General features: G+C 31.8%; 1 protein-coding gene across 3 annotated transcripts in view; it reads left to right on the top strand.

Annotated features, from left to right (window-relative positions):
* LOC132723309 (A disintegrin and metalloproteinase with thrombospondin motifs 9-like) overlaps positions 1–24,693 on the top strand; it is a 126,902-nt gene that overhangs the window by 37,369 nt on the left and 64,840 nt on the right. For all 3 annotated transcript variants that reach the window (XM_060707986.1, XM_060707985.1, XM_060707987.1), the window contains 2 exons: positions 12,142–12,225; positions 19,819–19,940. In XM_060707986.1, the coding sequence (XP_060563969.1) occupies positions 12,142–12,225; positions 19,819–19,940 (206 nt within the window). The remainder of the gene's footprint in view (positions 1–12,141; positions 12,226–19,818; positions 19,941–24,693) is intronic.

Genomic DNA, 24,693 nt, shown 5'->3' with positions numbered 1-24,693 from the left:
TCATGTAGTTGTCTGGTATGAGCAGTGTCAGATTTGTGGCCGAGTTCTTCAGTTAACAAGTTTGCCCTCTAAGCTGAAATGGATTTGTATTGCTGGGGTTGTTGGTTTGATCCAATGGTGAGGTGGAATTTTTCTGTGATCTCAGACATTGAGTCTGATGGTCATGTGTCTCTCATTACTAATTCAGAAGAAGAAAAATTGATAGTTAATGGTTAGTTATTTAGGAAAACCGGATCAATGGACAAAATGACAAAATATGGCCTAATTATAGATGTGTAAAGAAATCAGCATCACAGCCAAACAAGCTTCAGTTACAAGTAAATTATGTTGTCCCCAAAGTCATCAAAATTGCACTTATGTTGCTACTGTCATATACTGGTACCATATCTTCCTGTTCTCAGTGTTTGTTTCAAAATAGGAAGACTTTGACTTATTGGTAAGATCTTGTCCAAAGCAAGTTTAGTGGAGGCCACAAAAATCTGCCTGTTTAAAACGCTATACTACAATATGTGGACTTTTATTAATACTACAATTTGTGGATTCAAATGCTGTCAGTTCCTAAAAATTGAACACTTTTAATGTTGTGGTTTATAATAAGGGGCTTTATTATATACCTATAAATGTTCTCCCTAAAATACACGCAAATCTTGAAGCGCAAATACGCTTCAACGGATAGAAATTTCCGTATTATGTTAGTGACAAATACGGTACCATATATGGAAGTGCCGGACTATTTTTGACGTTGGTTCCGATCTTAGCTTTGTATTACGTTGCATTTGGAAACGGGAACCAAAATTAGTAAAGGCGTGGCCAGTTTGCAAGAATTACGTATTCATCCGTCAGTCATGAATTTATTTCTTGACAACTACATTTCATTTTCTGAATTAAACGAAAAGGTATATAATAAAAGGAAAACTATGTTGTAGTAGCTTTCTGAGGCTATGTATTTTTCTACTCGCAACGTTGGAAAATTGATATCTCGCTCGACCTTCGGTCTCGCAAGATATCAATTTTCCTCCGCTGCTCGTAGCAAAATACAAAGCCTCAGAAAGCTACTACAACATAATATTCCGTATGTATAACTTGTGATGAAGATATTGCCTGTGACTGTTTTTATAAACCAAGTCTGCAAGATTTCTTTACCTGGTTAATTTTTTAGCTCGACTTTTCTATGAAAAGGGGAGCTATCCTACTCGCCCCGGCGTCGGCGTCGGCGTCGGCGTCGGCGTTGGCGTCACACCTTGGTTAAGTTTTTCGTACCACCCCACTTTATTTCAGAAGTATTACAAGTATGGCTTTGAAACTTACCATACTTGTTCACCATCATAACCTCCATCTACAGACAAGAGTACATAACTCTGTCAAGGTTTTTGACAGAATTATGGCCCTTTTTTGACTTAGAAAGTGTATTGAGCTTGGTTAAGTTTTTTGTACGCACCTCACTTTATTTCAAAACCATTGGAGGTATTGCTTTGAAACTGACCATACTTGTTTACCATCACGACCTTCATCAACAGACAAGAGGACATAACTCTGTCAAGGTTTTTGACAGAATTATGCCCCTTTTTGACTTAGAAAATACATTGAATATGGGTAAAATCCACTTATTGCCTTAACCCTTTGAGATATTGCTTTGAAACTTTTAATGCTATTTCACATCATTACCCCCATCTGTACGCAAGAGAAGGTAACTCTGTCAAGGATTTGTTTTAAAAATTAAGGCCTTTTATCGACTTAGAATCTTGGTTAAGTTTTTAGTACCAGTCCACTTTTTGACTGAACTGTTTGAGATATTAATTTGAAAGTTGGAATACTTGTTTACCATCATGGTCCCAAAACATGGGCAGGAGAAGGTAATTCTGTTAAGGATTTTATTTGAATTATGGCCCTTTTTTGACTTAGAAACTCAGTTAAGATTTTCATTCTTGTCCACTTGTTGACTTAACCATTTGAGATATTACTTTGGAAGTTGGAGTTCTTATGTGCCATCATGAGACCTATCTGTAAGCAAGAGAAGATAACTCTGTGAAAATGTTTCTTGATTTGTACTTAGAAATTCCTAGTTAAAGTCTTGTGTGCCCTTAACTGTCAAAGTTTTGTTTTATAGGCAAGCACTAAAAAAGTCGAGCGCGCTGTCCTTCTGACAGCTCTTGTTTCAGTAATATTGTAGATATTAATCCCTAACATAGAAATTGACATAAGTTCTGAGGCTATTTCTTAAACTGTTGACAAATCATAAAAAAACAAATTAAATTTCACTGCTTGCTTGATCTCCAATATTGGAATTAGTAATAATTTTGATTTAAAGATGATTTCTTTTCATTTTGTATGATATACGAATAAAAACCTGTTGGTAGTCTTTAATTTACATTAAATAAATAGATAAACTGTGGGCTGATAGATGAAAGGCAAACATAGATTGTATAGGATATATACACAATCAAATATCATTAAATCATAGAAATTTGTCAAACGTTTCAATTACTGTGAGATAAAAAAAATTAGAGCAATGTTTTCATGCACATGAAATGTTTATCATTTAATTTATCTTCTGAAATGATGAGAGAAATATATGAACAAATTTACTTCCCTTTCTTAAAATTGTATAAATTGTATAAGTTGAGATTTTCATAGTATTTTAACATAATTTTAGGATATATTGAAGTTTTAAGGTTCTTGTTAGGTGAACAATTTCATTTTACTTATATCATCAGGTCTTGATGTTTGAAGAGAAAAGATTCTTCTTGCTTTATTTGGAAGGTTGTTGATTGCACATGATGCTAAGGGCAAAAGGGGTCACCCTTCCGTTATAGTGGAGGAATATAAAATTAAAATCAAGCGAAAAATATAAATATATATATGACAGCATAATAGTGTTGATTTATATAATTACAGGTAATAGCTCTTAACAGAGTTATATGCCAGTAAATTATAGATCTGTCAATAAAAAAACAACCTTTTTTGTGGATAAGACTCAGAGAAATACAATAACCTACAACTTTTGAAAGTGTAACAAAAGTTTATTAGTTTGTTTATTTATATATGGATTGTTTCAATAGCTATAAAACAATAAATACTTTCTTTCATACTTCAAAGTGGGCCAGGTGTATGAATTAGTTCTCAGATTTTATGATTGTAACCTTTCACTGATTTTTACAAATCAGAAATATCAATAAATATTTGAATAAACCAATGCTACAGTATTAAATAAAGGCTGGAGATAAATCATACTAAATTTGTTTTAAGTAATAAAGTCAATCATAAGAGCAATTAATATATGATTCCGAATTATATACAATCATGGTTCATTTGTTGGTAAAACTGGTCATATTGTTGAAATGTCACTTGTTCTGAATAATGTATGCCTGTGCTGAAAAGGACACAGTCATGGCTGTCAGAAAACCAGGGACCTACCTTAATAAGCAGAGACATGCCTGTAGGAAAACCTGGGACCTCTACACGCGATGATCTGTCTGCTAAGAACCAAAAAGGACCTGTCTGCTAAGAACAAGCAAGGACCTGCCTGCTAAGGACAAACAAGGACCTGCCTGCTTACAAAAACAAGGACCTGCCTGCTTAGGAAAAACAGGGACCAACAAGGACCTGCCTGCTTTTTGAAAAACAAGGACCAACATTGACCTGGCTGCTTATGAAAAACAAGGGCCAACAAGGACCTGGTTGCTTAGGAAAAACAAGGACTAGCAAGGACCTGTCTGCTTAGGACAAACAAGGACCAACAAGGACCTGCCTGCTTAAGACAACCAAGGACCAACAAGGACCTGCCCACTTAGGAAAAACAAGGACCAATAAGGACATGTCTGCTAAGGAAAAACAAAGACCTGCCTGCTTAGGAAAAACAAAGACCTGCCTGCTTAGGAAAAACAAGGGCCTGTCTGCTTAGGGAAAACAAGGACCAACAAGGACCTCCCTGCTTAGGAAAAACTAGGAAGAAAAGCTCTAAAGATATACATAAAAAATTGTTACAGAATTCTGATGATCATGACTCTTGTGACATTGCCTGACAGTGATGAAGATTTACAACATTGTTTAGAACACCTATATTAATGTACACACGCTAGTGGAATTTCAATGATTTGAATGTCAATCACTATTCAAATCTAAAGTTAATAAATTCAAAATTATTTAAATAATGATGAACAAAATATTTCTGATATGAACAATTACTACTGTAAAATTGAGATTTTTTTACAGTAGCATATAATCTCCCAATATAAATTGCCTTAAAGAAGCAGGATAAGACCTGGTGACCTTGTAATTTTCACAATTGTTACATACAATTAATCTTGATGTTTAAAAGGTTACTGTGTCTGGTCAGCTTAAAATCTCAGGTCAATCTATGACTCATCCTATACCATTTATTTAAGTTTGTTTATCCTCAAGGGAAATTTGGTGACTCCCCAAGCTTAAGTGATTAAGTACTATCAGACTGATGTATCTTTCAATGTAGTTGATGAATCTTGACAGTCCTGTTGACTGTTACAATCCCATATAAGCCAACTCTGTTCCATTAAATAACTTGCACAATCATATTGAAACATTAAATAAACTTGCACTTGTTTGTTTTTAAAGTTTTCACGCCAAATTTAACACATTTTTTTGGTCATAACTCGGCAGTCGGTCAGCTTAACCGACTTTTCTGGATAACTAACCAGTAATTACCAATTTCTCCACAAGTGACCAACTTCTAATCCCTCATGATTTCTGAATTAGTTGTAAGAGAAAAATGACCATTAGACTAATGTTTTAGACGATCAGTTGTCACCGAGAATTTCTGCCTGGCATGGGGATTGAACCAGTGACCCCTGGATTGCCAATCCAATACTGCTCCCTATTGAATAAACTTGCACACTGGACTGAAGGGATTAGTCTGGACAGTTGGAACAGTTGTTTGAGAGATCTATATCAAATCATTATACCAAACTTAAGCTATAATTATATGACTTTTATATTAAAGGGATAGTAGAATATCCAATTCCCGAATGAAATTTCTATAATCCTGAAAATATTTCTTCATGCATGAAATGAACTACATTGTATAAGAATTAATATGTGATTCCAGTCATTATTTGTGCAGGGAAATGAGTAATTCTAAGTTCCTCTTTTATATTAGGGAAGAGAAAAATTCATGATAAAGGGGATTTTTATTGGCTATGTGTGATTGTACAGATTGGATATAAAATAGGTAAAATTGCTAATTAAGAAATCATCAGACAGATTGAAATTCTTTTGAAGTTGTAAATCCAACTAGCCGACTCAGCACTTTTATCAGGTGAAAGAAATGTAGTTCTGTGGGCCAAAACAATCTTAAGACAATTTATCTGTTTTAAATGGTAACTGATTCACCTCAAAAACAAACAAAATTTGTCTGTTTAGAATTGAGCCAGAAATACCAGGCATTCTTCTGCCCTGTACCGGCAGACTTCAGTTTCATTATGTATGAATTTATTTTGTTTAGAGATTATTTAGGTTGTCGGATTGGGAAATTAGGGCATCCTGACCAAGGGAAAGTATTCTTTGGGTCATTATGTACTAAAAGCCCTGAGATATCTTGTACAGTCATGAAGTCATACATATTTCAAGGCTTTTTGGGGATTCCTTAATGTTTGGCTCAATATTTTTGTTTTACTATAAATTTTGCTTTCTCAAAGGTTTTTAAAAAGAGCTAATTCAAAGTATGTTATAAACTTATTTTTTATTTTCTAACAGTCATTTTGATAGGTGTCAAGTATGGACTTACTTTACCACTTTGCCTGCTGGAACCAAAAGTGTGTTGTCTTTACCTGCAGTACAGAACCTGGCAAGCCTACATATCTGTGCAGTCTGACCAGGCTCTATACTGGTTGTAGCTCAATTTTTAGTATTTTGACAATAAAATCCCTTCGACTTTGAATGCACTGTTCCAAATTCAAAGCTGGACAAATTCATTTCATGAGGGTTAAAATGATTTTTATTTGGGTTTATAAAAAAATGTTAATTTTGTGACACAATCGTCAACTATTGTAACAGATGGAAAACTGAACCTCCCAGACAGCAATTTTCTGGTACATAGCCTATATATTTTGAGTAAGATTATTTCTTATAAACAGTTTGTCAAATAGTAAAGCATGTTGTAGAGTTTGTAGTAGAAGATGTTATCTGGTATGATATGTCTAGATGCCCAGAAAATCAACAGATCTTACAGATAAGACAAGATTTCTCTAGATATAGCCAAGTAGATCTCATTGAGGAACTTGTTCTAGTAAAGTCTACTTCTCTCTGTCCTACATACATCAATCTTCCTCTTTGATACTTTTCTGAGTAAAAAATAAAAGTTTTTGGTTTTGAGCTGACATAAAAAAATAGGTTTTGGTGTAGAGATTATGAATATTTTCATGAAGAAAAAACTTGCGTGTTTGGTTGCGAGGGAATGCATAGTTGTATGATAGAGGACGATTCCATCAAACTGAAATGTCAAATTCTATCTTGCTAAAGACAGATTGCATTGGATATGATAAAATTGATTTGGTGTTAAATAATGAACTTGATTTAAGACAACTGTAGTTTGAAGTATGTGGTGAATAGTTAAATATTCTTTGCAGAAATATATTTTGAAAACAAATATCCATATTGCTTTACTGAACTAAATTTAACATAGAAAACTTTGTTTTGTCCTTATAAAGTTGTGTTATTCTTTTAACCCAAATAACTAAATTTACAGCTTTGTACTATGTGTGCTGACATTCTTTTCGTAATAATATTTAACAATTATTTATACAGGTCCTTTCTGTCTGACCTTGACCTTTAATGAACCTGGCATGGTGATCTATATCTTATCATGTTTATTGCTAACCAATCATGTGATGTTTTATTGATATCTCATAGACTATGACATAACAGTAATTCCCACCAACAGACAAATTACTGTACAGTAGGTTTACTAAAAGGCTTCTCAGAGGGGTTACAGAAAAAACAGAGGAAATTCAAAGAGTCGGTGATACTTATCATGTAAATGAAATTTATTTTATTTTGCAAACTCATCTAAAATATCTTTCACATGATTTCCAAAACTTGTTTGTAGTAATTTTCCTCTCACTGGAGTATAGACTGGCCTTGTCTGTTCTATTTGTCTGAAAGTGTGCCAAACAGCGGTCTTCCTCGGCTACAGGTAAATTGTAGAAACTACCTGCACTCTGCTATTCATTTCTCCCGTTTCCATGGTTATTATTCTGTCTGTTTTCCTAGGTTACCTGGTGAAGACCAATCAACAGTTGTTATTAATTTTCAAATCAGACTCTTAATTAAAGTCTGTTTTGTTTAGGTGGTTTTTGCAGTGTCTGACTGCTTTTCAGTTCTTTGATTTTTAATGGAAGGCTGTACTTTTAACTTATCTTCACAAGAAATTGAATGGTGTCTATAATAGCAGAGCCTTTTTTCTTATGCATATAATGGTAGATTGGAATGAAAGACAGGATTAGGAAGATTAAAATAGAGGGAGGTAAAAGACCTCTTAGTCTGGCTTTTATAATTACTGATTGCAGCATAATATTCTGTATTTTCTACTGCTTTATTTGCTTGTTTGGATTTTAATTAAACCAGTTTGTAACTGTTTACAAACAGTAACCTTCCTAGCTTATGTTTGTTGTACTTGCCCTAACACCTGTTCTCTACAAGCATTTGCCAACTTGTCCACATTAATCATAAGAAGCTGCTGTGAAGCACCAAATGGCTTTTTGCAATCAAAGTGTCTGTTATTGTATTGTGATGGAATAAGTGTGTCATGCTTTATAGGTCTGAAATTCATTGCCTGAAGAATACCAAAATGGTATTAAAAGGGGAGATTACCTCCAATTAGAATTTATAGTAAGGGTTGGACTCTGGAAATAATTGGTTTGATTGAATAAGAGTTTGAAGTCAAGACTTGCTAGTCTTTTTGGGACAGTTTTGGCCATTATATTTGTATTATTAGACTGTACAAATGTAGTATTTTGATTCATAAGTGTATTTGATCAACAATAACCAATCATATTAAAAGCAGCATGATATTTAATGGTCTGATTTTGGCATTGTTGAGAATCATTCTGATTGTAGATGGCTATGTGATTGTAGATGGCTATGTGATATGTGATAGTAGATGGCTATGTGATTGTAGAGTAGTACAGATATTAGCCTTATCTGTATAGTATAATAACTTTGATTGATATTAGTGTCAAAACAGGTTTTTGTAATTTATCAAATATATCTCGGTGTCCTGTTGCCTTACAGTCAGTCTGTGGTTATCACAATAGGTTATTTTCACTAATAGTGTTAGTACTATAGGGAACTTGTTAACCCGAACATATGAAAGAAAACAAGAACTATTAGAAAAGCTTTGATGAGGTAAATGCTGGTAGGGTGGGGTTACTTATTAAATTGATGGATGGAATGGAGTAAGTTTCCTGACATTAAATGTATGCACTACTTTACATTAACCTGAATTATAAGCTGTTTAATGTCTTAAAAGTAGGCTATTGTAGGTAAAATCTGGTACATTCTATTTTAATAAATAATTGAAACAATAATGGCTAACACTTTTAAGATTTGTCATGAAATTACACTGATTGAAACAAAAGAAATGTCCCAGTAACTGACAAAATATAAAGATCAAATTCTTATTTTTTTTTGACAGTCTATTGAAAATGTGGAGTTAATTGCAATAATTATGTAATAAAGATGGTGAATTTCCTGTAAGATTGGTCAGTTGAACCAGTTAAAGACACTAAGTTATTACCTATATTTACATTTATAATTGTGATTGGGCAACACTTAATTGTCAAATTACAAGTTTGAATGTTGTAACATTTATAATTCTAACTAGTTTGCATGTCAGTGACTTCTTTTTAATGTGTTAAAGTTATCAGTTGAAAAATAAGGCAAATTTCTGCTCAGCTGTTGACAGCGCAGTCAGTTTGTCGTGAGAGTTATCAATTTACCAAATTCGTATCACAAGTTTGACCATTCACACATACTTGATAAGTAGTATTATGTAAACATACAATATTGGGTTTAGGACTGATTATAGAAGCATATCTGTATGTCATAGTTACTTGATAAACAGATTTATAGTAGTTCCTTATATTGTGTCACTTTCATTGCCTAAATAAGGAATATATAAATTTTAAAAGATGTCAACTGAAAAAGGGCCATTGTTTATATAGTTATTATATAAATTGCTATTTCACTAAAAAGTTTGCACATGTGCAATGCTTACATGATTTACCCAAATAGAAACATTGCAGGAAAATAAAGACTTTTAATTGGAAAAAGTTCTTGAAAATAAAAAATCTTTGATCAAATACATGTTTGGGATCATGTTCAAGAATTTTTATAATTAGAAGTACAAACCATTATTTTGATTCTGTGCCATTTTCCCCACCCACCCACACATACAATTAATAATGAAGATGATTAATTATTTATAGAAATAAAATGGCAAAAGTTTGGAGAAAAAAAATTCAAGTGGAGGTTTGTAAATGTTCAACCAATACCATATGTTAGAGACATGGCGGAATTTAAAGCTATTGACCACTATGATATAATGATCAGTTAATAAAGTTGACCAAATTAAAGATTAAAGGATTAAAATTCCTGCAGTTTAACTCCTTATCACTGTACACTGACTTAGTCATAGTGTGCAGTAGAGAGATAGGCCAAGTTCTGTGTAAATATTGAAAGCTTGTAAGACATGTTACAAATGTGTGCTGATCCTTACTAAACTATGTCAAGAGCTTTACCAGCAAGATTTTACTTGTCAGAATTAAAAGACTACATGAAACAAGTAATACTGCATGTCCTGCTGATGTTGTGTAGAACAAAGTGCTGTTCTTGCTTCCAGTAAGTAACATGTACTATTGTCCATTGTTTGATGGTAGTTTGTGATCTACTGTGGCCTGCTTGTGCCTTAAATAATGTAAGGTCTCCCTCCTCCCAATAAATCTGGAAAAGTGCAATATCACCTTTGCAGTGTTCCAAACAAAATTGGGGGTAATAGCATCACAATATAGAAAGAATTGAGAAGCCCATTGTAAAGTTGGGTTTGCAGCAGGCATAGATAGCTCACAGTGCTGCAGGTTTTACCATTATAGCCATTGATGCTCATGTAACTTAAGATATGCATAACAGGTGTTTGTAGACATTACAGCATGTTTATACAAGTGGTTCAGAAGTACTTCTATTAAGATACAAGTGGGACATTATTTTAATTAAGAGCTCAAAAATGCAAACAAAAAAAGACATTTTTTACAATTTGTACTGTTAATGACTTTTTTATCACAGCTTATAAGACAAGGAACTACGTGCAATTATTTGAGGGAAAACTTTGTATATATTTTATATAAGACAAAGTAGTTGATATGTTGTTGCTAATCTGTCACTAAGTTATTGAAATACAGGTTAGTTTTGGTAGTGTTAAACAATTAATCATAATGGCCAATTGAAATAAAATATGGATTATAGATCCAATTATTCTATAATATACCAGAAGAAAAAGCTGTTTTGTTTGATAATTCTTTTAGAAACAGTTGAAGAAATGTTGGTGGCATTTGAAGCAGATATGTAAGAATGTATTTAACATATGTTACTATTACGTGTTTAAAAACCACAAGATAGAGAGAATTCTCTGAGACGTCTGCGTGATCAATCATTAATAGCAGTTAAGGATATATTTTTTATCTTTTTGAGATTTTTTATTATATTTCTAAATATATGATATTGGTATATACCAAAGTGATAGGCTTAATTTTGTATCTTGTACAGTATGGTAGAGATGTAAAATGATTTAGCATATGCTACTTTCATTTCTCGATGGTATTTACAGTAGATTTACTCTGAAATATTTGGCCGTCAATCAAATAAGTCTGTTAAAATTGCACTTGAATATCATTAAACTGAATTAGCTGATTGTGCAGTTTGAAAGTAACCTCAGACTGTCATAAAATACATCTTATTCTTTACATACTGGCATGCGAGCAGTTCCCGTACAGAAGCAGTACCCGTATTTTTCATTTAAACGCTTGATTTTTACATGCATTCTTCAAAAATTCATTTCAAATCAAGCAGATACATAAACGAGACAAAATCTAAGTGTCAGTTCGGCAGTACGTATAAAAAGTCTCATTTTAAATCACTTTCACCTGTGCGTTGTCAAAACGTGACCTTGTTTTATCTGGGGGATTCCGTCCTTGCGCGCATGCGCAAACATACTTACACGTGAGGCATGTTAAAGGGTTTTCCACTAATACCACCTGTTTACAGATAAGAAGGCAATGTGATGAAAACTTGTTTAATTATCAGAATTTTGACCAATATTACTATATAAAATAATTTTATGGCTTTGATGCGTAAAATATCATGCATACAAGCATGCCATCGCATGTGAATGCGTTGGGGGTAACGGTACCGGGTAATAGATACACGCGTTTAGTCTACTTTCTATTTCCTGAATTACATCTATTTATCTCTTAGAAAATGGTCTGTTCAACAATTATAAATGAAAAATAGGTCCGATATAATAAAATTGTATAATTATAATGGCTTAAATTTTATGTACGGGAACTACTTCTCTTCATACAAAATAATGGATAATTTCTGTACCCCATATGAGGCCTCATAACTAAGGGTTATTCTATGTTTAGAACATGATGGAATTTCCATGATTTGTGTGACGAGCCGAATATTGATGTGTAACATTCAAATTTTGGTGAGTGAGCGTAATAAAAAATAATGTTTAAGTAACTACGATTTTTGTATGGGAACTGCTCGCATGCCAGTAGATCTAGGACTTAAAATGATGTATTATTTTGAGAAAATTGGCAGAGATCAGAAAAAATGCTACAAAATATAGCAAAAACCATGAAAGCCTTTCTGACATTATTTCTTTCAAAAAGTTTAGAATTCACTTTACAGAGATAGGTATTTATTTATATTTATTTCTTTGACATTGTATATCTGATTTAATTAATTATGTCAGCTGTTTTATTTCTTGTTCAGGATTATCTCCCCTTCTTCCATTGCCACACCATTGATTATGTGACCAGTAGTCACAAATGTGAGCTAAGTGCATTATAATGATATTGTTATAATGATTATATTTTTATATATTTTCAGGTCAACAGTATATATAGAAATCACACCATAAGACATTTCATCCACATAGTCATTGTAAAAATAGTCATCTTTCACACAGAAAGGGTAAGTAAACATATATATTATAAAATTTGTATTATCTTTGGCAATTTATGAATTTAAATATACCATTGCAGCATGTCAAATAGACAAAGTGATGCTCCTTTGGCTGTACAGAATTCTCGTTGACCTGATACTGCAATAATTCCAAGTGGCATTTATGTCCCCAACCATTAAGATATTAAACCTCTATAGAATTTAAATTGATCAATGGCATTTTACAAACTTAGGCTGGTTTATTTAGGAGTAAATTTTGTAAATTGATAAATAAAAATATATCTGACCACACTTCAGACTTCTATTGACACTTTTTCAGATATTTCCAAATGTCACCATATTCATGTATAAATAATGAGTTCTGCTTAAAGCCGATGCCAAGGGCTCTTGATGGTAGTTTGCATTTACCACTACCCTCAATGACCTGATGGTAGTTTGCATTTAGTATTTTACCACTACCATTCATGAACAGGCTTTACTAAACCAAGCATGCAACATTGACAATTTTGTTGTTTTTTCCTATTTTATGACTGAAAGAACAGATATCACCAGCCTGTCAGATATTTTAATTATGTTGCCAATGCTGAAATACATTTTAAAACCTGTAAATAGAACCAGACATAACAAGCAGCAGCAAATTTTTGTCAAGTATCTTAAAATAGTAACTGTGCAGTTTTGGGAGAAACTTGCAATTTACATTTATTTTCGTATTTCACAGTTTCGAAAAAAAGGGGGGAAATTAATTTTGTTTCTGTGTGTGGTGTGAAACATCTTTGGTGGTAGGCAGTCAGAATGGATTACACATTACATGCTTAAGATTATGTAAAATCAGGCAGAAGATATTAACCGGTGTTACCTAGGGATATCACCTTATTCTTTTCCCTCTGCAGGAATCTACTGTCCTGGTCACTAATGATTATTAAGTAGGCCGCTGCATTCAGAATAGCCCAGTTGTCACATTTATAAAAATTTTTGGTCATACAAAATTGACTCTTATACAATTTTCTGTTTTATTAGCTTTTTATATACATTGTAATAGTAAGCATGTTTTATTTAAGATAACCATGCAGAACCTTCAGCAATTACAGCACAATATATTAATGAGTTGTGTGTGTGGCCATTTGCCGTTTCTTTTATTCTCAGGACCCTAAAAATAAAACATTTCAATTGGAATTTGTCTTGAAACAAGGATGAACTTCAGACTAAATTAGAGTTCTTTTTAAAGTTATGAGGTTTTCCACCACTGATCTAAATAAATTACCAGATAGTCCGTGAAGGGGGAATAGCTCTGTGACCAATTCTTATTGACTGTACTAATCCTGAGTTATGATTTTCAACAAGTTTCTGAAATACAGAGAAATTAGCATATTTCTCACATAATTTTGGTCCAGTTTTTTTGTGTGGCCATAACCTTTTGTGACACCTTACAATTCATTCTTTGTTGATTGCAGCTGATAGGCTTATATTGAAAGACAGGTAAAGATGGTATCTTAAAGGGTTGGTAGTCCATCTTCAAAGGCTTATCGTGACATTATCACTAAAACTGTATTAAAACTTCAACTAATTACAACTATTTATGAATAAATATTATCAATTAACTGGCCGATATGAAATACTATTTTAAACTCGTTGTCTAACAATGATAAGATAAAATATACAAGTAGGGCCATGTTTATGAGATGATTTTAGCAGAACAAAAATAGTAGTTTTAATTTTAAGAATTCCTGCTACTAAAGAATGATTATTCAATTTTAAAGGGTCTTTGATGAATAATTAACAATAAAAGACTGTTAATTCTTAGGCCCAGCACTAATTAAACAGATGTTTGAAGATGAATTGACGTGACAGAACAATGGTTGTATCATAAAGTAAGAAATTGATAAAAATCAATGCTTAAACAATTGGCTTGTAATATGAAAAGCAGATAATCAGGAGATGCAAAGCAAACTTTTTTTGTTAAATTTTCTGAAAATGTTTTATGCATCAGGTTTAAGGTGGTTTTTGTAGCTTCCCCACCGGATCATGGCAGTAAGCCACTTTGAAAATCACCAGAGCAATGAGTCTAAAAGAACTAGAAGCAAGTTTTACTTCATTTGAAAATGAGGTCAAAGCTCACATTTTATTGACACACTCTGTATCTATCATTAAACCCTATATTGTATTGAAACCTCTATAGGTAACATAAATGGTTCCGAAATGAAAGCATGGCAAGTTTCTTAATCAAATTTAGCTGCAGTGTAAGGCCTTCTAATGTCGGAACTGTAAGATGTTAGACTCTGCCACCAGTATAGAGCCAGGCCAGCCTGCACATCTTTGACTCAAACTTTGTATATTGACAGTGAAATCCCTTTAACTCTGAATGGATTGTTCCAAATTTAAAGCTGGACATAACCCATTATTCGCGCAGGTTGAAGGTTAAACTTGCTTGCAGCAGTAACCATAAGCTCCTTTTATGAAAAAAATAGAAATAAACTTTAATTTAAAATGATAACTAAATGGAGCTGTTGTAAGAATCATGATTGGGAGAATTTATATTTTAGTTTTATTGTTCTGTTAAAACATGACACTTATTTCATAAGTAGTTATTATTTGATAGGTTAAGAATAATAATAATACAAGGACTATATTTACTATAGCATACCATATATTATAGTATAAATGATTTATTGTTATACAGCTAATAAACTCATCCAATTTAAAATATAGGTTAAAAAAATCCTCTGTGCATCTTGAATTGCAGTGTCAAATAACCTTTAAAGACACACCCCACATTTTATTGACACACCCCACATTTTATTGACACACCCAGTTTATATGTGAATGGAATATTGAAAGATTGCCCTTTAAAATTCAAATATTCAATAACCTACCAATAACATACCAAATTTCATTAAGATTTAACCAGTGTAATACTGTACATAATGTTAGCTTAATAAATTTCAGTATCAAAATAATTTAGTAAACCGACTACATGAAGATGAAATGAAATAACCTTTGATTGATTCTTATTTAGAGGTGTAATAGATTGATTGTAATAGAGCATCTATTTGTTGTCATTCTATAAAGTTTCAAACCATCTGAAGATGGTATCATCACAAACACTGCTTGAATTTCAAATAAATCAACTCATGAAGATAAAATTATATAAGCATATTGACTTAATTGGATTTTTATTAATAATTTGTCTATTATAATTGAATTTTATTGACATCTTGTCTGTTTAATATAATCCTGTAATGTTCACATTAGATATACTTAAAACTAGACCTCCAAACTAGATTTTCAAATTCCACTGCAAATGTGCATTATGCCCTAGAGACAGCATTATGTAAATCACATTTATGTGCTTATATGCCCACTGAATAGAACTAATTTTGTTAACAGGTGTTAAAATGTCTTTTTTATCACAACTGAATTGTTTGAGTTGTTTAAAATTACTGAATATCAAATTAAGAATGTTAAGACATTGTCCATGTGTAATGACTCCAATTAAATCTGATTTTAAATTTTGTTTTACAAATATTTTCGTTAACCTTTTCAGTTTCTTATGACAGACTCGTTTTCGCGTGAGTTCTCTTGAAGTGTAGTTTTACCCAGGGTTATGTCCTCGTCAGTTTATGTTTGATTTAAGCCCGTATCATTTGTCGACACGAAATAACTTAAGCAGTTATTAGACTTATATAGGTCTGAAACTGTAGACCCGAATTAAAACCTTTCATACGGTTGTTTTGCCTGTCAATCAATTATATCGGCACAGGTGGCTTTCGATTGCTACAGGAATTAAATGATCTTTATCGGTAATCATGATAAAACTCTAAATACATACAAAATAAAACGATTGAATACAACAGGTTTGCCTTTGGTTGTTAAAAAACCATGCCGTGTCATGTAACCAACATATGAATACTGTTTTAATGTATGGCTCTTCAATACCTTAATTGTTTTGGCCTTTGCTTTAAGGATGACACTCTTAGTTTTATGAGAAATTTACGACATTTTGCATACTTTTCTGAAAGGAAGAACAAAGTAAAGACTATTTTTTTCATCACAAAAAAGGAATGTTAAAAATGAGATATTTGATAATTTAAATAAAAAATGTTAATCAGAAAGGTAATATAATTAAATGATTTTTAATGAATTTTTTCATGTTATAGAAGAGAAGAATACCTTTCTTGTTATGAGTATGAAATAAAAAGTTTGAGGATGATTTTTAGGGACAAATATTAAACTGATTTCAATTGAAAGCTGAGAAATTTTGAAAGTGAATGTAAAATGTTTTGACTGCAATTTCATTTAAACTTGCCAAAACAAATGATTGAATGAGGCATTGTGCTGAGGAAAGTGGTTGTTTCCTTGTCTCATTTTCTCTTGTACCTTATAATTTACATGGCAGTTGCTGAAATATTAACCTGTTTTGATTGTCCAAGTGTTCACATGATCTCCGTATTGACAAGGACCTGACCCACAATGCCGTTTGTGAAGGGGGCGGAGAAGCCCGCGTAAAACTACACTCCTAATCAGGTCCCTTGTTTGAAATAGAATAGTGTCCAACTCTATCTTTATATCTTGACAGCTTTTGTTGAAAAAACATACATTGAAGATTGACAAGCGATATTTTTCATCACAAGACAATCTTTGGTCATCAAAGTTAAATATATGTTACTGATTTCAATGAACTCAATAAAGTCAGTGACTTTTCACACCTTTTCTATAAAATCTGATGATTTTGACCAAAGCAAGGGTCATTTGGTAATTAGTGGAAGTGTCAGCATCACAAGAAGCTTGACAAATCATCTTGGTCAGTGAAAAGCATATGGCATTCATCTGGGTCTTGTAAAAGCATGTATAATCAATCATCTTAAAGAACCTGATCTGTCTGTAATGATTTAAACTTTGGGAATTTGTTCCACTTTCTGCATTTTGACAACAAATATTAATGTACCTTGGAGTTTGAATGGTGAAAATAGATTATAGAAGAACACATTTCAGACTGTTGGGAATAATTTGAACACTGATAATTGCTGGAGATACAAGTGTGGTCAAATTATGTGCTGCTTATTATATGCTGAAAGCTCATTTTTCATCAAATAACCTTTCATCTGTTAGGGTTCATGAAACATTCAATAGACCTCCTATGTAAAACTTACAATATCTTTAAGATAGTTTTCAAAAATAAATAAGGAAAAAAGAAATAAAACAAACCTACCAAATCTTAAATTTTTTACTACATGTATCTATTAAAGGATGTTTTTTTTTGTGTAGATGATATTCAGGTTCTATGACCATGTAACAATTGTAAATAAGAAAAATAACTATTAGAAAAATTTCAATAATATTTTAGGATTCCACACTTTTCCAATTTTTGACAAAGCTTTGTCCTGTTCAATATTTTGTTTCAATGTTGCACCAATATGCAATTTGCTTTATGGGAAATTTCAAGATAAATATTTATTATAATGCAAAAAAAAAAAAGAAGAGAAAAATACTGCTATGAAGCAATTTGTCATTTATGGTTAACTGATGAATTTACGATTTTCCTACTTTGGTTATTAATTTGTTAGACTAACAAAGTTATTTTAAAAGTATAATGTTGTACCATACTAGAATTGAATCCTAGTTAGTCATGCCGATGGTTTTATTGATAATATACAAATTTAATGACTTCCCTTTTCATTAAAAAAATCACCAATTTAAAAGCACTTAAAAGTTACATTTAAATCGTTGATTATTTATTTTTTCTTAAATAGAATGTTAATAGGCAATATTGCTGATGTTAATATTCAGTTAATTTTTTTTTGTGGTTTAATTTTAGTGCCATTATTCATCACCTATGTTGCATTATAAAAGCCACAGTGCACAAATTTTTTTCTATGTAATTAATATACTCTAGCGCTTTTGAAAAATCATTTATTTCGTAAATATGATATTTTCATACAACATGACTCAGGCTTGAAAATGTCTCATTTTACTGTGCCTAGAAAGGTAGAAGTCAAAGTGCAACTCATTTGTACAGTCAAAAGAAATTTAACATAGTATGTAAATAGGTGCAGCTAATGTTAAATTAACATTCTGAGTTAGAGAAGCGAAAAAAATGGAAAAGGATGAAAATAAAATTGGAGAAGGACGCATTGTGCATCAATATAAATAATTCTTTAAGTGATTCAGCATATGTAAAATGTCATCATAAAGCATGTTTTGTGCCATGCTGTAACAATGTCGAACACTTAATTTACACATTATCTTTTTTTCAGCTTGGTAATATGTCCTAATCTTATTAATTTATTACCTCTTTGATGGGAAAATATTTCACAGGCCATATCACATGGAATTGTGTTTGTGCATAACTTGTGTGTACTGTGTAACATGATCTCTGATAAAGAAAATGCACATTTACTTGTGCTTGTAAAACGGTATAAAAATGTAACTAAAAACGGTGGTTGTGTTACCAGTGTAAACTATATAGATTTAAACTGGCTTGATTTCATTTCTTCTAATGAGTTTTTCTGTTATTTCAAGTAATCTGTTTTACTTTTTCATCATCTTATTAGTACGATTTCCTTATCAAAATAAGGACTAAAGAATCCTTATTGGATAACTATATTTGTATAAAATATAAAGGTATAAAAATCAAGCAGGACATGTCCATAGTTTAAGCATTTATAAAAAACCTTTTCTGATAAATGACTTTTTACATATGATAATTAATACCAAATGCAACTTTGTTAATTTATAAAGAAATCCTAAGTATTTCATACTTGATAACTACATATTTAAACTGATTTCATATATTTTGTCAGTTGAAAATTTAAAAAGTTCCCAAAGTTGAAATGCCAAAACCTGTGAACACTCTCGTCACTAAAGATTAAGATTTGACAATAGTTAAAACTGGTGTCATTAGTTAACGAACAATATAGTTATGTTTTTGTGCATTATGATTTTTTGAGAAAACGCCTTTCTTTGTAACTTTTTTTATATATCTGCAATATTCTAAAGTATTGTAAATAAAGCCACCATATAGGGTGTATGACAGCAAAGGTGCAAGGTCGTGTGTTCAGACGCGTCAAATTTTGACAAGGTTACTTTAGATGGTCATACTATGTTTCTAACGGTTTGATATAAATCAAAAGAATAATTGTCACTTTTGTATCAAAGTATGCATAGTCATGGGCAGGTAACTGTTAACGTAAATGAAACATTATCGTTCACTTTCATCAATTATATTTGATTAATGAGACGTATGAAAAGAAAAATGGTTTATTTCTCCTAATCTTGTAACAAGTCAATCAAAATTATAGCAATTTCAAAAGAGAAAAAATCACAGCGTAGTGAAAATTGAAAATAACTAAACTTACCACCTGTTATTGAAAGTATTACTTAAATACTGGTTTAATTACAGATTGGTATAACCTTTTTAAGTGATTTTAGTTCATTCTTACCTGAACATTTAAATCTGAAGTTGATAAAAACATTCTGAGTCAGATGCATGAAAAAGAATTAATATTAATGTTTTATAGAAAATCATATAAAAAAGATTTTTTTCCCACATTTTATCTATTGTTCTTGATAAATAATTTTATGAAAATTAAATTTTTTATTTACCAGGAAGGACCCAAAATTACCCCAAATGCCGGTGAAACACTGAAAAGATTTTGCAAGTGGCAATCTGAAAACAATGGTGATGAAGACAGCAGATCTCACTATGATACAGCAATTTTATTGACAAGGTAAATATTGCATGAGTTCTTACAAAGATCAACTGTGGCTTACAAAGCTCAACTGCTGCACTTAAAACAGAAAAATATGCAAAACATATTTAAAAAATATACTCTGAATAATTTAAAATATTTTTGTGCTATTTTAGCCCGATTTGCAATTTTTGACCATTTTTCACAATTTGAATAATCATTCTGGAAAAACAGAGCAAGGAATGATCTGAAATTTTGCACACAAATTTGTGGTCTACTCCAACATGAATTGGAACAGTAATCTTGAAAAATTATTTCCAGTCCTGTCATGTCAAAAATTGTCAGTTGAGTCCCTTAAAATTGTTCAACAAGATTTTTAAAGGAAACCTACATCCAGTTAATCATATATACAAGTGCCAAAACATGCATTTATATGAATAGATACAACCCCCTGAGTTGTCCTACTTTTATAAAACTGAAATATTTTAATTCTGAATCAGTCTGGATTGAAGTTGTTATAGATGACGGCTTTGAAAAAAAAAGAAAAAAGTAATTTGGATAAGTCCACAGGAGAAATAAAAATTTCCTAGTGATTTTCTAATGTTTGATACCTTACACTCTAGAATGTGCAATTTATTTGAGCTCTGATATGTGAATAAACTAATGACATTGAAAAAGAACAACTTATTACGAAAGATGAAAAAGAAATACAAATCTTTATTACAAAAGTGGAGATTACATGAGTCATCAGTTTAACCCTCAACATGGTTTAAATATTTAATTCTTGCACCACCAAGGTTGCATTTTGGGAATTAGGGGGCATAGAAAAAATCATAATAAATCAATGTTCACCAGTGAGAAAAATGCTTCTTCTTTTGGTTCGTGATTTTCATTTTGTTTAAAATTTTGTTGACACTTGTGTGTGAAGTGATTTTGAGATAAAAATTTATTTCATTTGATGAGTAACCATTTTGACTTAAAAGAAAACTTGCAACCCAAATTTTAGTTTGTTAAAATGAATGGTATTGTAAAATGAATATTTTTGAAATGTAGAGAAAAAATATTTATTTGAATTAAGTTTACTATATAAATGATAAGATCTATCATTCTATTTGATATTTGAGCAATATTTTATAAATAAATTAATATGCAAGCACTGATGATTCTAAGTTTGATTGAGAAATAATTATTAATTAATAAAGTTTGTTCAAATAGTTTATATATCATAATTATTGCTATTGTATAAAAATATTAGTCTATACATTGTATATCATGAACAATTTTGCAATGTATAAGTTGATACAAAGTGTCACAATAAAATTAACTGCAATATCTTTAAAAACATTGGAGATAACCTGTCATTTAAACTGTTCTAACAGGATACTGTCAGATTTTTTGTCTGGTATATACTTTGATAAAAACAAACCAATGACATCAACAAAAACTTTACAATTTTTTTGTCTGCAAAATCCTGCATCAGTAATTAGTTTATCAAAATTGATTACCTGTTTTGTATTATCTTACATAAAATGTTAACCCTATAAGCACATATTATTGATATCACATGGTGCACTAACAATGATATTTACACAACATGGTGCACTAACAAGGATATTTACATGACATGGTGCACTAACAAGGATATTTATATCATATGGTGCACTAACAAGGATATTTACATGACATGGTGCACTAACAAGGATATTTATATCACATGGTGCACTAACAAGGATATTTATATCATATGGTGCACTAACAAGGATATTTACATGACATGGTGCACTAACAAGGATATTTACATCACATGGTGCACTAACAAGGATATTTACATGACATGGTGCACTAACAAGGATATTTATATCACATGGTGCACTAACAAGGATATTTATATCATATGGTGCACTAACAAGGATATTTATATCATATGGTGCACTAACAAGGATATTTACATCACATGGTGCATTAACAAGGATATTTAAGTCACATTGTGCATTAACAATGATATTTACATGACCTGGTGCACTAACAATGATATTTAAGTCACATGGTGCATTAACAATGATATTTAAATGACATGGTGCACTAACAAGGATATTTATGTCACATGGTGCACTAACAATGATATTTACATGACATGGTGCACTAACAAGGATATTTACATCATATGGTGCACTAACAAGGATATTTACATCACATGGTGCACTAACAAGGATATTTAAGTCACATGGTGCATTAACAATGATATTTACATGACATGGTGCACTAACAAGGATATTTATGTCACATGGTGCACTAACAAGGATATTTACACCATATGGTGCACTAACAAGGATATTTACATCATATGGTGCACTTACAAGTATATTTACAGTAGTTTGATTCACTGTCTGGTGATTTTGTCATTGTCTGTGTGGCTCATTATTTCATTAGTGTTACTGAAAACACCTGTAACATCTTCAATGAAAAAGCCAGCTATTCTCAAAGGGAAGCCAAATTACCTTCTGAGAGAGCGTGACTTAAGAAATTAGGACAGGGCAATAGTAAAAGCTATTGCATGGATCATGATTTGTTTTGAAATGGGTACCAGCTGACAGTTGTGAAAGAAAGCCATAGAAGTCTGGCACATATCAGGGAACCAGCTGATTGCATTGAAAGGGAATCTAAAGTTAAGTCTGGCACAAATGCATTCATTGAGGAGGGGTAGTAGACTAATAATTAGCTAATTGCTCTCAACATTCTAAAACAGTGGGTGGAGTTGTTACATGATTACTTAATGAAAGTGATTGTTTCCTACAAAGCCAAATAATGGAGTTTTACTGTCAACTTTCATTGTATTGAGATTAGCAGAAATGTACTTTAGAATCAGAAGTCCTGAAAAAATCCAAAGTGCTTGAAGAAAGTAGATCTAGATCAGTAGTCCAGCAGGACAGCTGCTTAGAAAATAATTCACTTTTTTCTCCCTTGAAATCTCACTGTATGCCAAACACGATAATTAAGATTAAAAACCAATAACTTTGTATTATATAGTGTTTTACCAGACTATAGATAGATGCTATCTTGTTTTCTTGTGGAATTTGTTTTTGTGTCAATGAACTTGAACTCAAGTTAAGATAGGTTTTTTGTTTTTTGTTTTAGAAAAGAAATTATTTAAATGCCATGGGCTTCATCCATCAATACAAGAATGAGATAATAAAGAGTGACAGGGAAGAGAAATTTTATAAAGTATAATGTCTTAGATTTTTGTTACTACCAAAGCTAAAAGTTGAAAACATGAATTATTTTTTAATTAAATTTTTGTTATTCATTGTTTAAGTCAAATCTTACTACAGATTGTTTATAAAAGATATATTTCTAATTTTTGTCCAGAGACTGTTTATAAAACTCAATTCTATAGTTGTCTGTTGTGTTTTGGTTGTGCCTTTACAGACTTGGTATTTGAAAAAGTTGCTACGTGCTTATGTAAGAATAAAATTGTTCCCTAGTTTATATACAGGTCTCAGGTTCTTCAAAGTCTACATAAGGAACTGTTAAAACATATTTCTCAAAAGCTTTTTGTTGAATTTAACAACATTTTTTTTCTCGCTTACATTAAGAAATAGTAAAATTATTGAAGGAATAGTAAAGACAATAAAGGATCAATTTTGTTATTGTTATAATAATTGAAAACACTAAATATTTGGGTCAGTATCTGTCTGGATGCATCAGTGTGTGTTCAAAAGACAAAGAAGTTTAATTGGTGGAATCATTTGTCACCAGTAAATGACCTTTGTTTTCCCATGTTTCCACACTCAAGTCATATTGTTAAGCCTTTAGGGGGCAATTCATTAAGGTTCTTTAGACAGGGAACACCCTCAGTTCTATCCCGGGTCACAATAGTCCCTTTGTTATGGGGTATGTTATAAGGGTCTCAAAGCCCCTAAATTTCTCAAATCAGCATTGTCACTTGAAGTGGTCATTAATATTAAGTAGCTGGTAATTATGAAATTTAGGATTGTAATCATTTAAGATCAGAGTTTCAGCTGCCCTGACTGGGATGTGATACAAATTACAAGCTTATTGGAAAACTACTGTATTTCCTTCTTTGTTTGTTAAAAGATTGAAATATTATTGTGTTAACTTAAATATGATTGAAACAGACGTTACATGGATGCCATTGATTCAGACAAGGGCAAATTAGCTTTAAGGAATTTTGATTTAAATGGCAAATTGTAATGATGTTTTGGTAAGTGATATGAAGGCCTGGAATGCTTTACAAACCTTGAACTCCTTAAAGCTAAACCTGTCTCTTATGCTAATGTCACATTTTTAAAACCTTGCCTGTCTAATCTTTCTTTAATTCCTTCACCTGTAATGTAATTTAGTGGAAAGCAGTCACAATTAATTCAACTTAATTGATCATACCATAAGTGACATCATGCAAATGAGCCCCGTCATGACAAAAGCAACATAATGGTGCATCCGCGCAGTCTGATCAGGATCCATGCTGTTCGCTATCAGTTTCACTACTTGTAATAGACTTTGTAAGCGAACAGCATGGATCCTGATCAGACTGTGCGGATGCGCAGGCTGGTCTGGATCCATGCTGGTCGCAAACCCATAATGTTGGTTTTGTCATGACATGGCTCAAATGTTGTGTTTAGATCATCATTGACTGCATTTATTATGATTAGATTTATTCTGACACAATATAAACAAACCATTACAACAATTAGTCATACTTTTTACCTATTGTTTTTGTACTCTAAAACCACTAACAAGCATCCATACCTAAATTATTATGCATAAATCATCT

The sequence above is a fragment of the Ruditapes philippinarum genome, unplaced genomic scaffold (genome assembly GCF_026571515.1).
Source record: "Ruditapes philippinarum isolate M1 unplaced genomic scaffold, ASM2657151v2 ctg184_1_1_1_1, whole genome shotgun sequence".
In the NCBI taxonomy this organism is placed as follows: Eukaryota; Metazoa; Mollusca; class Bivalvia; order Venerida; family Veneridae; genus Ruditapes; species Ruditapes philippinarum.
This window is presented reverse-complemented; position numbering and strand designations above follow the sequence as displayed.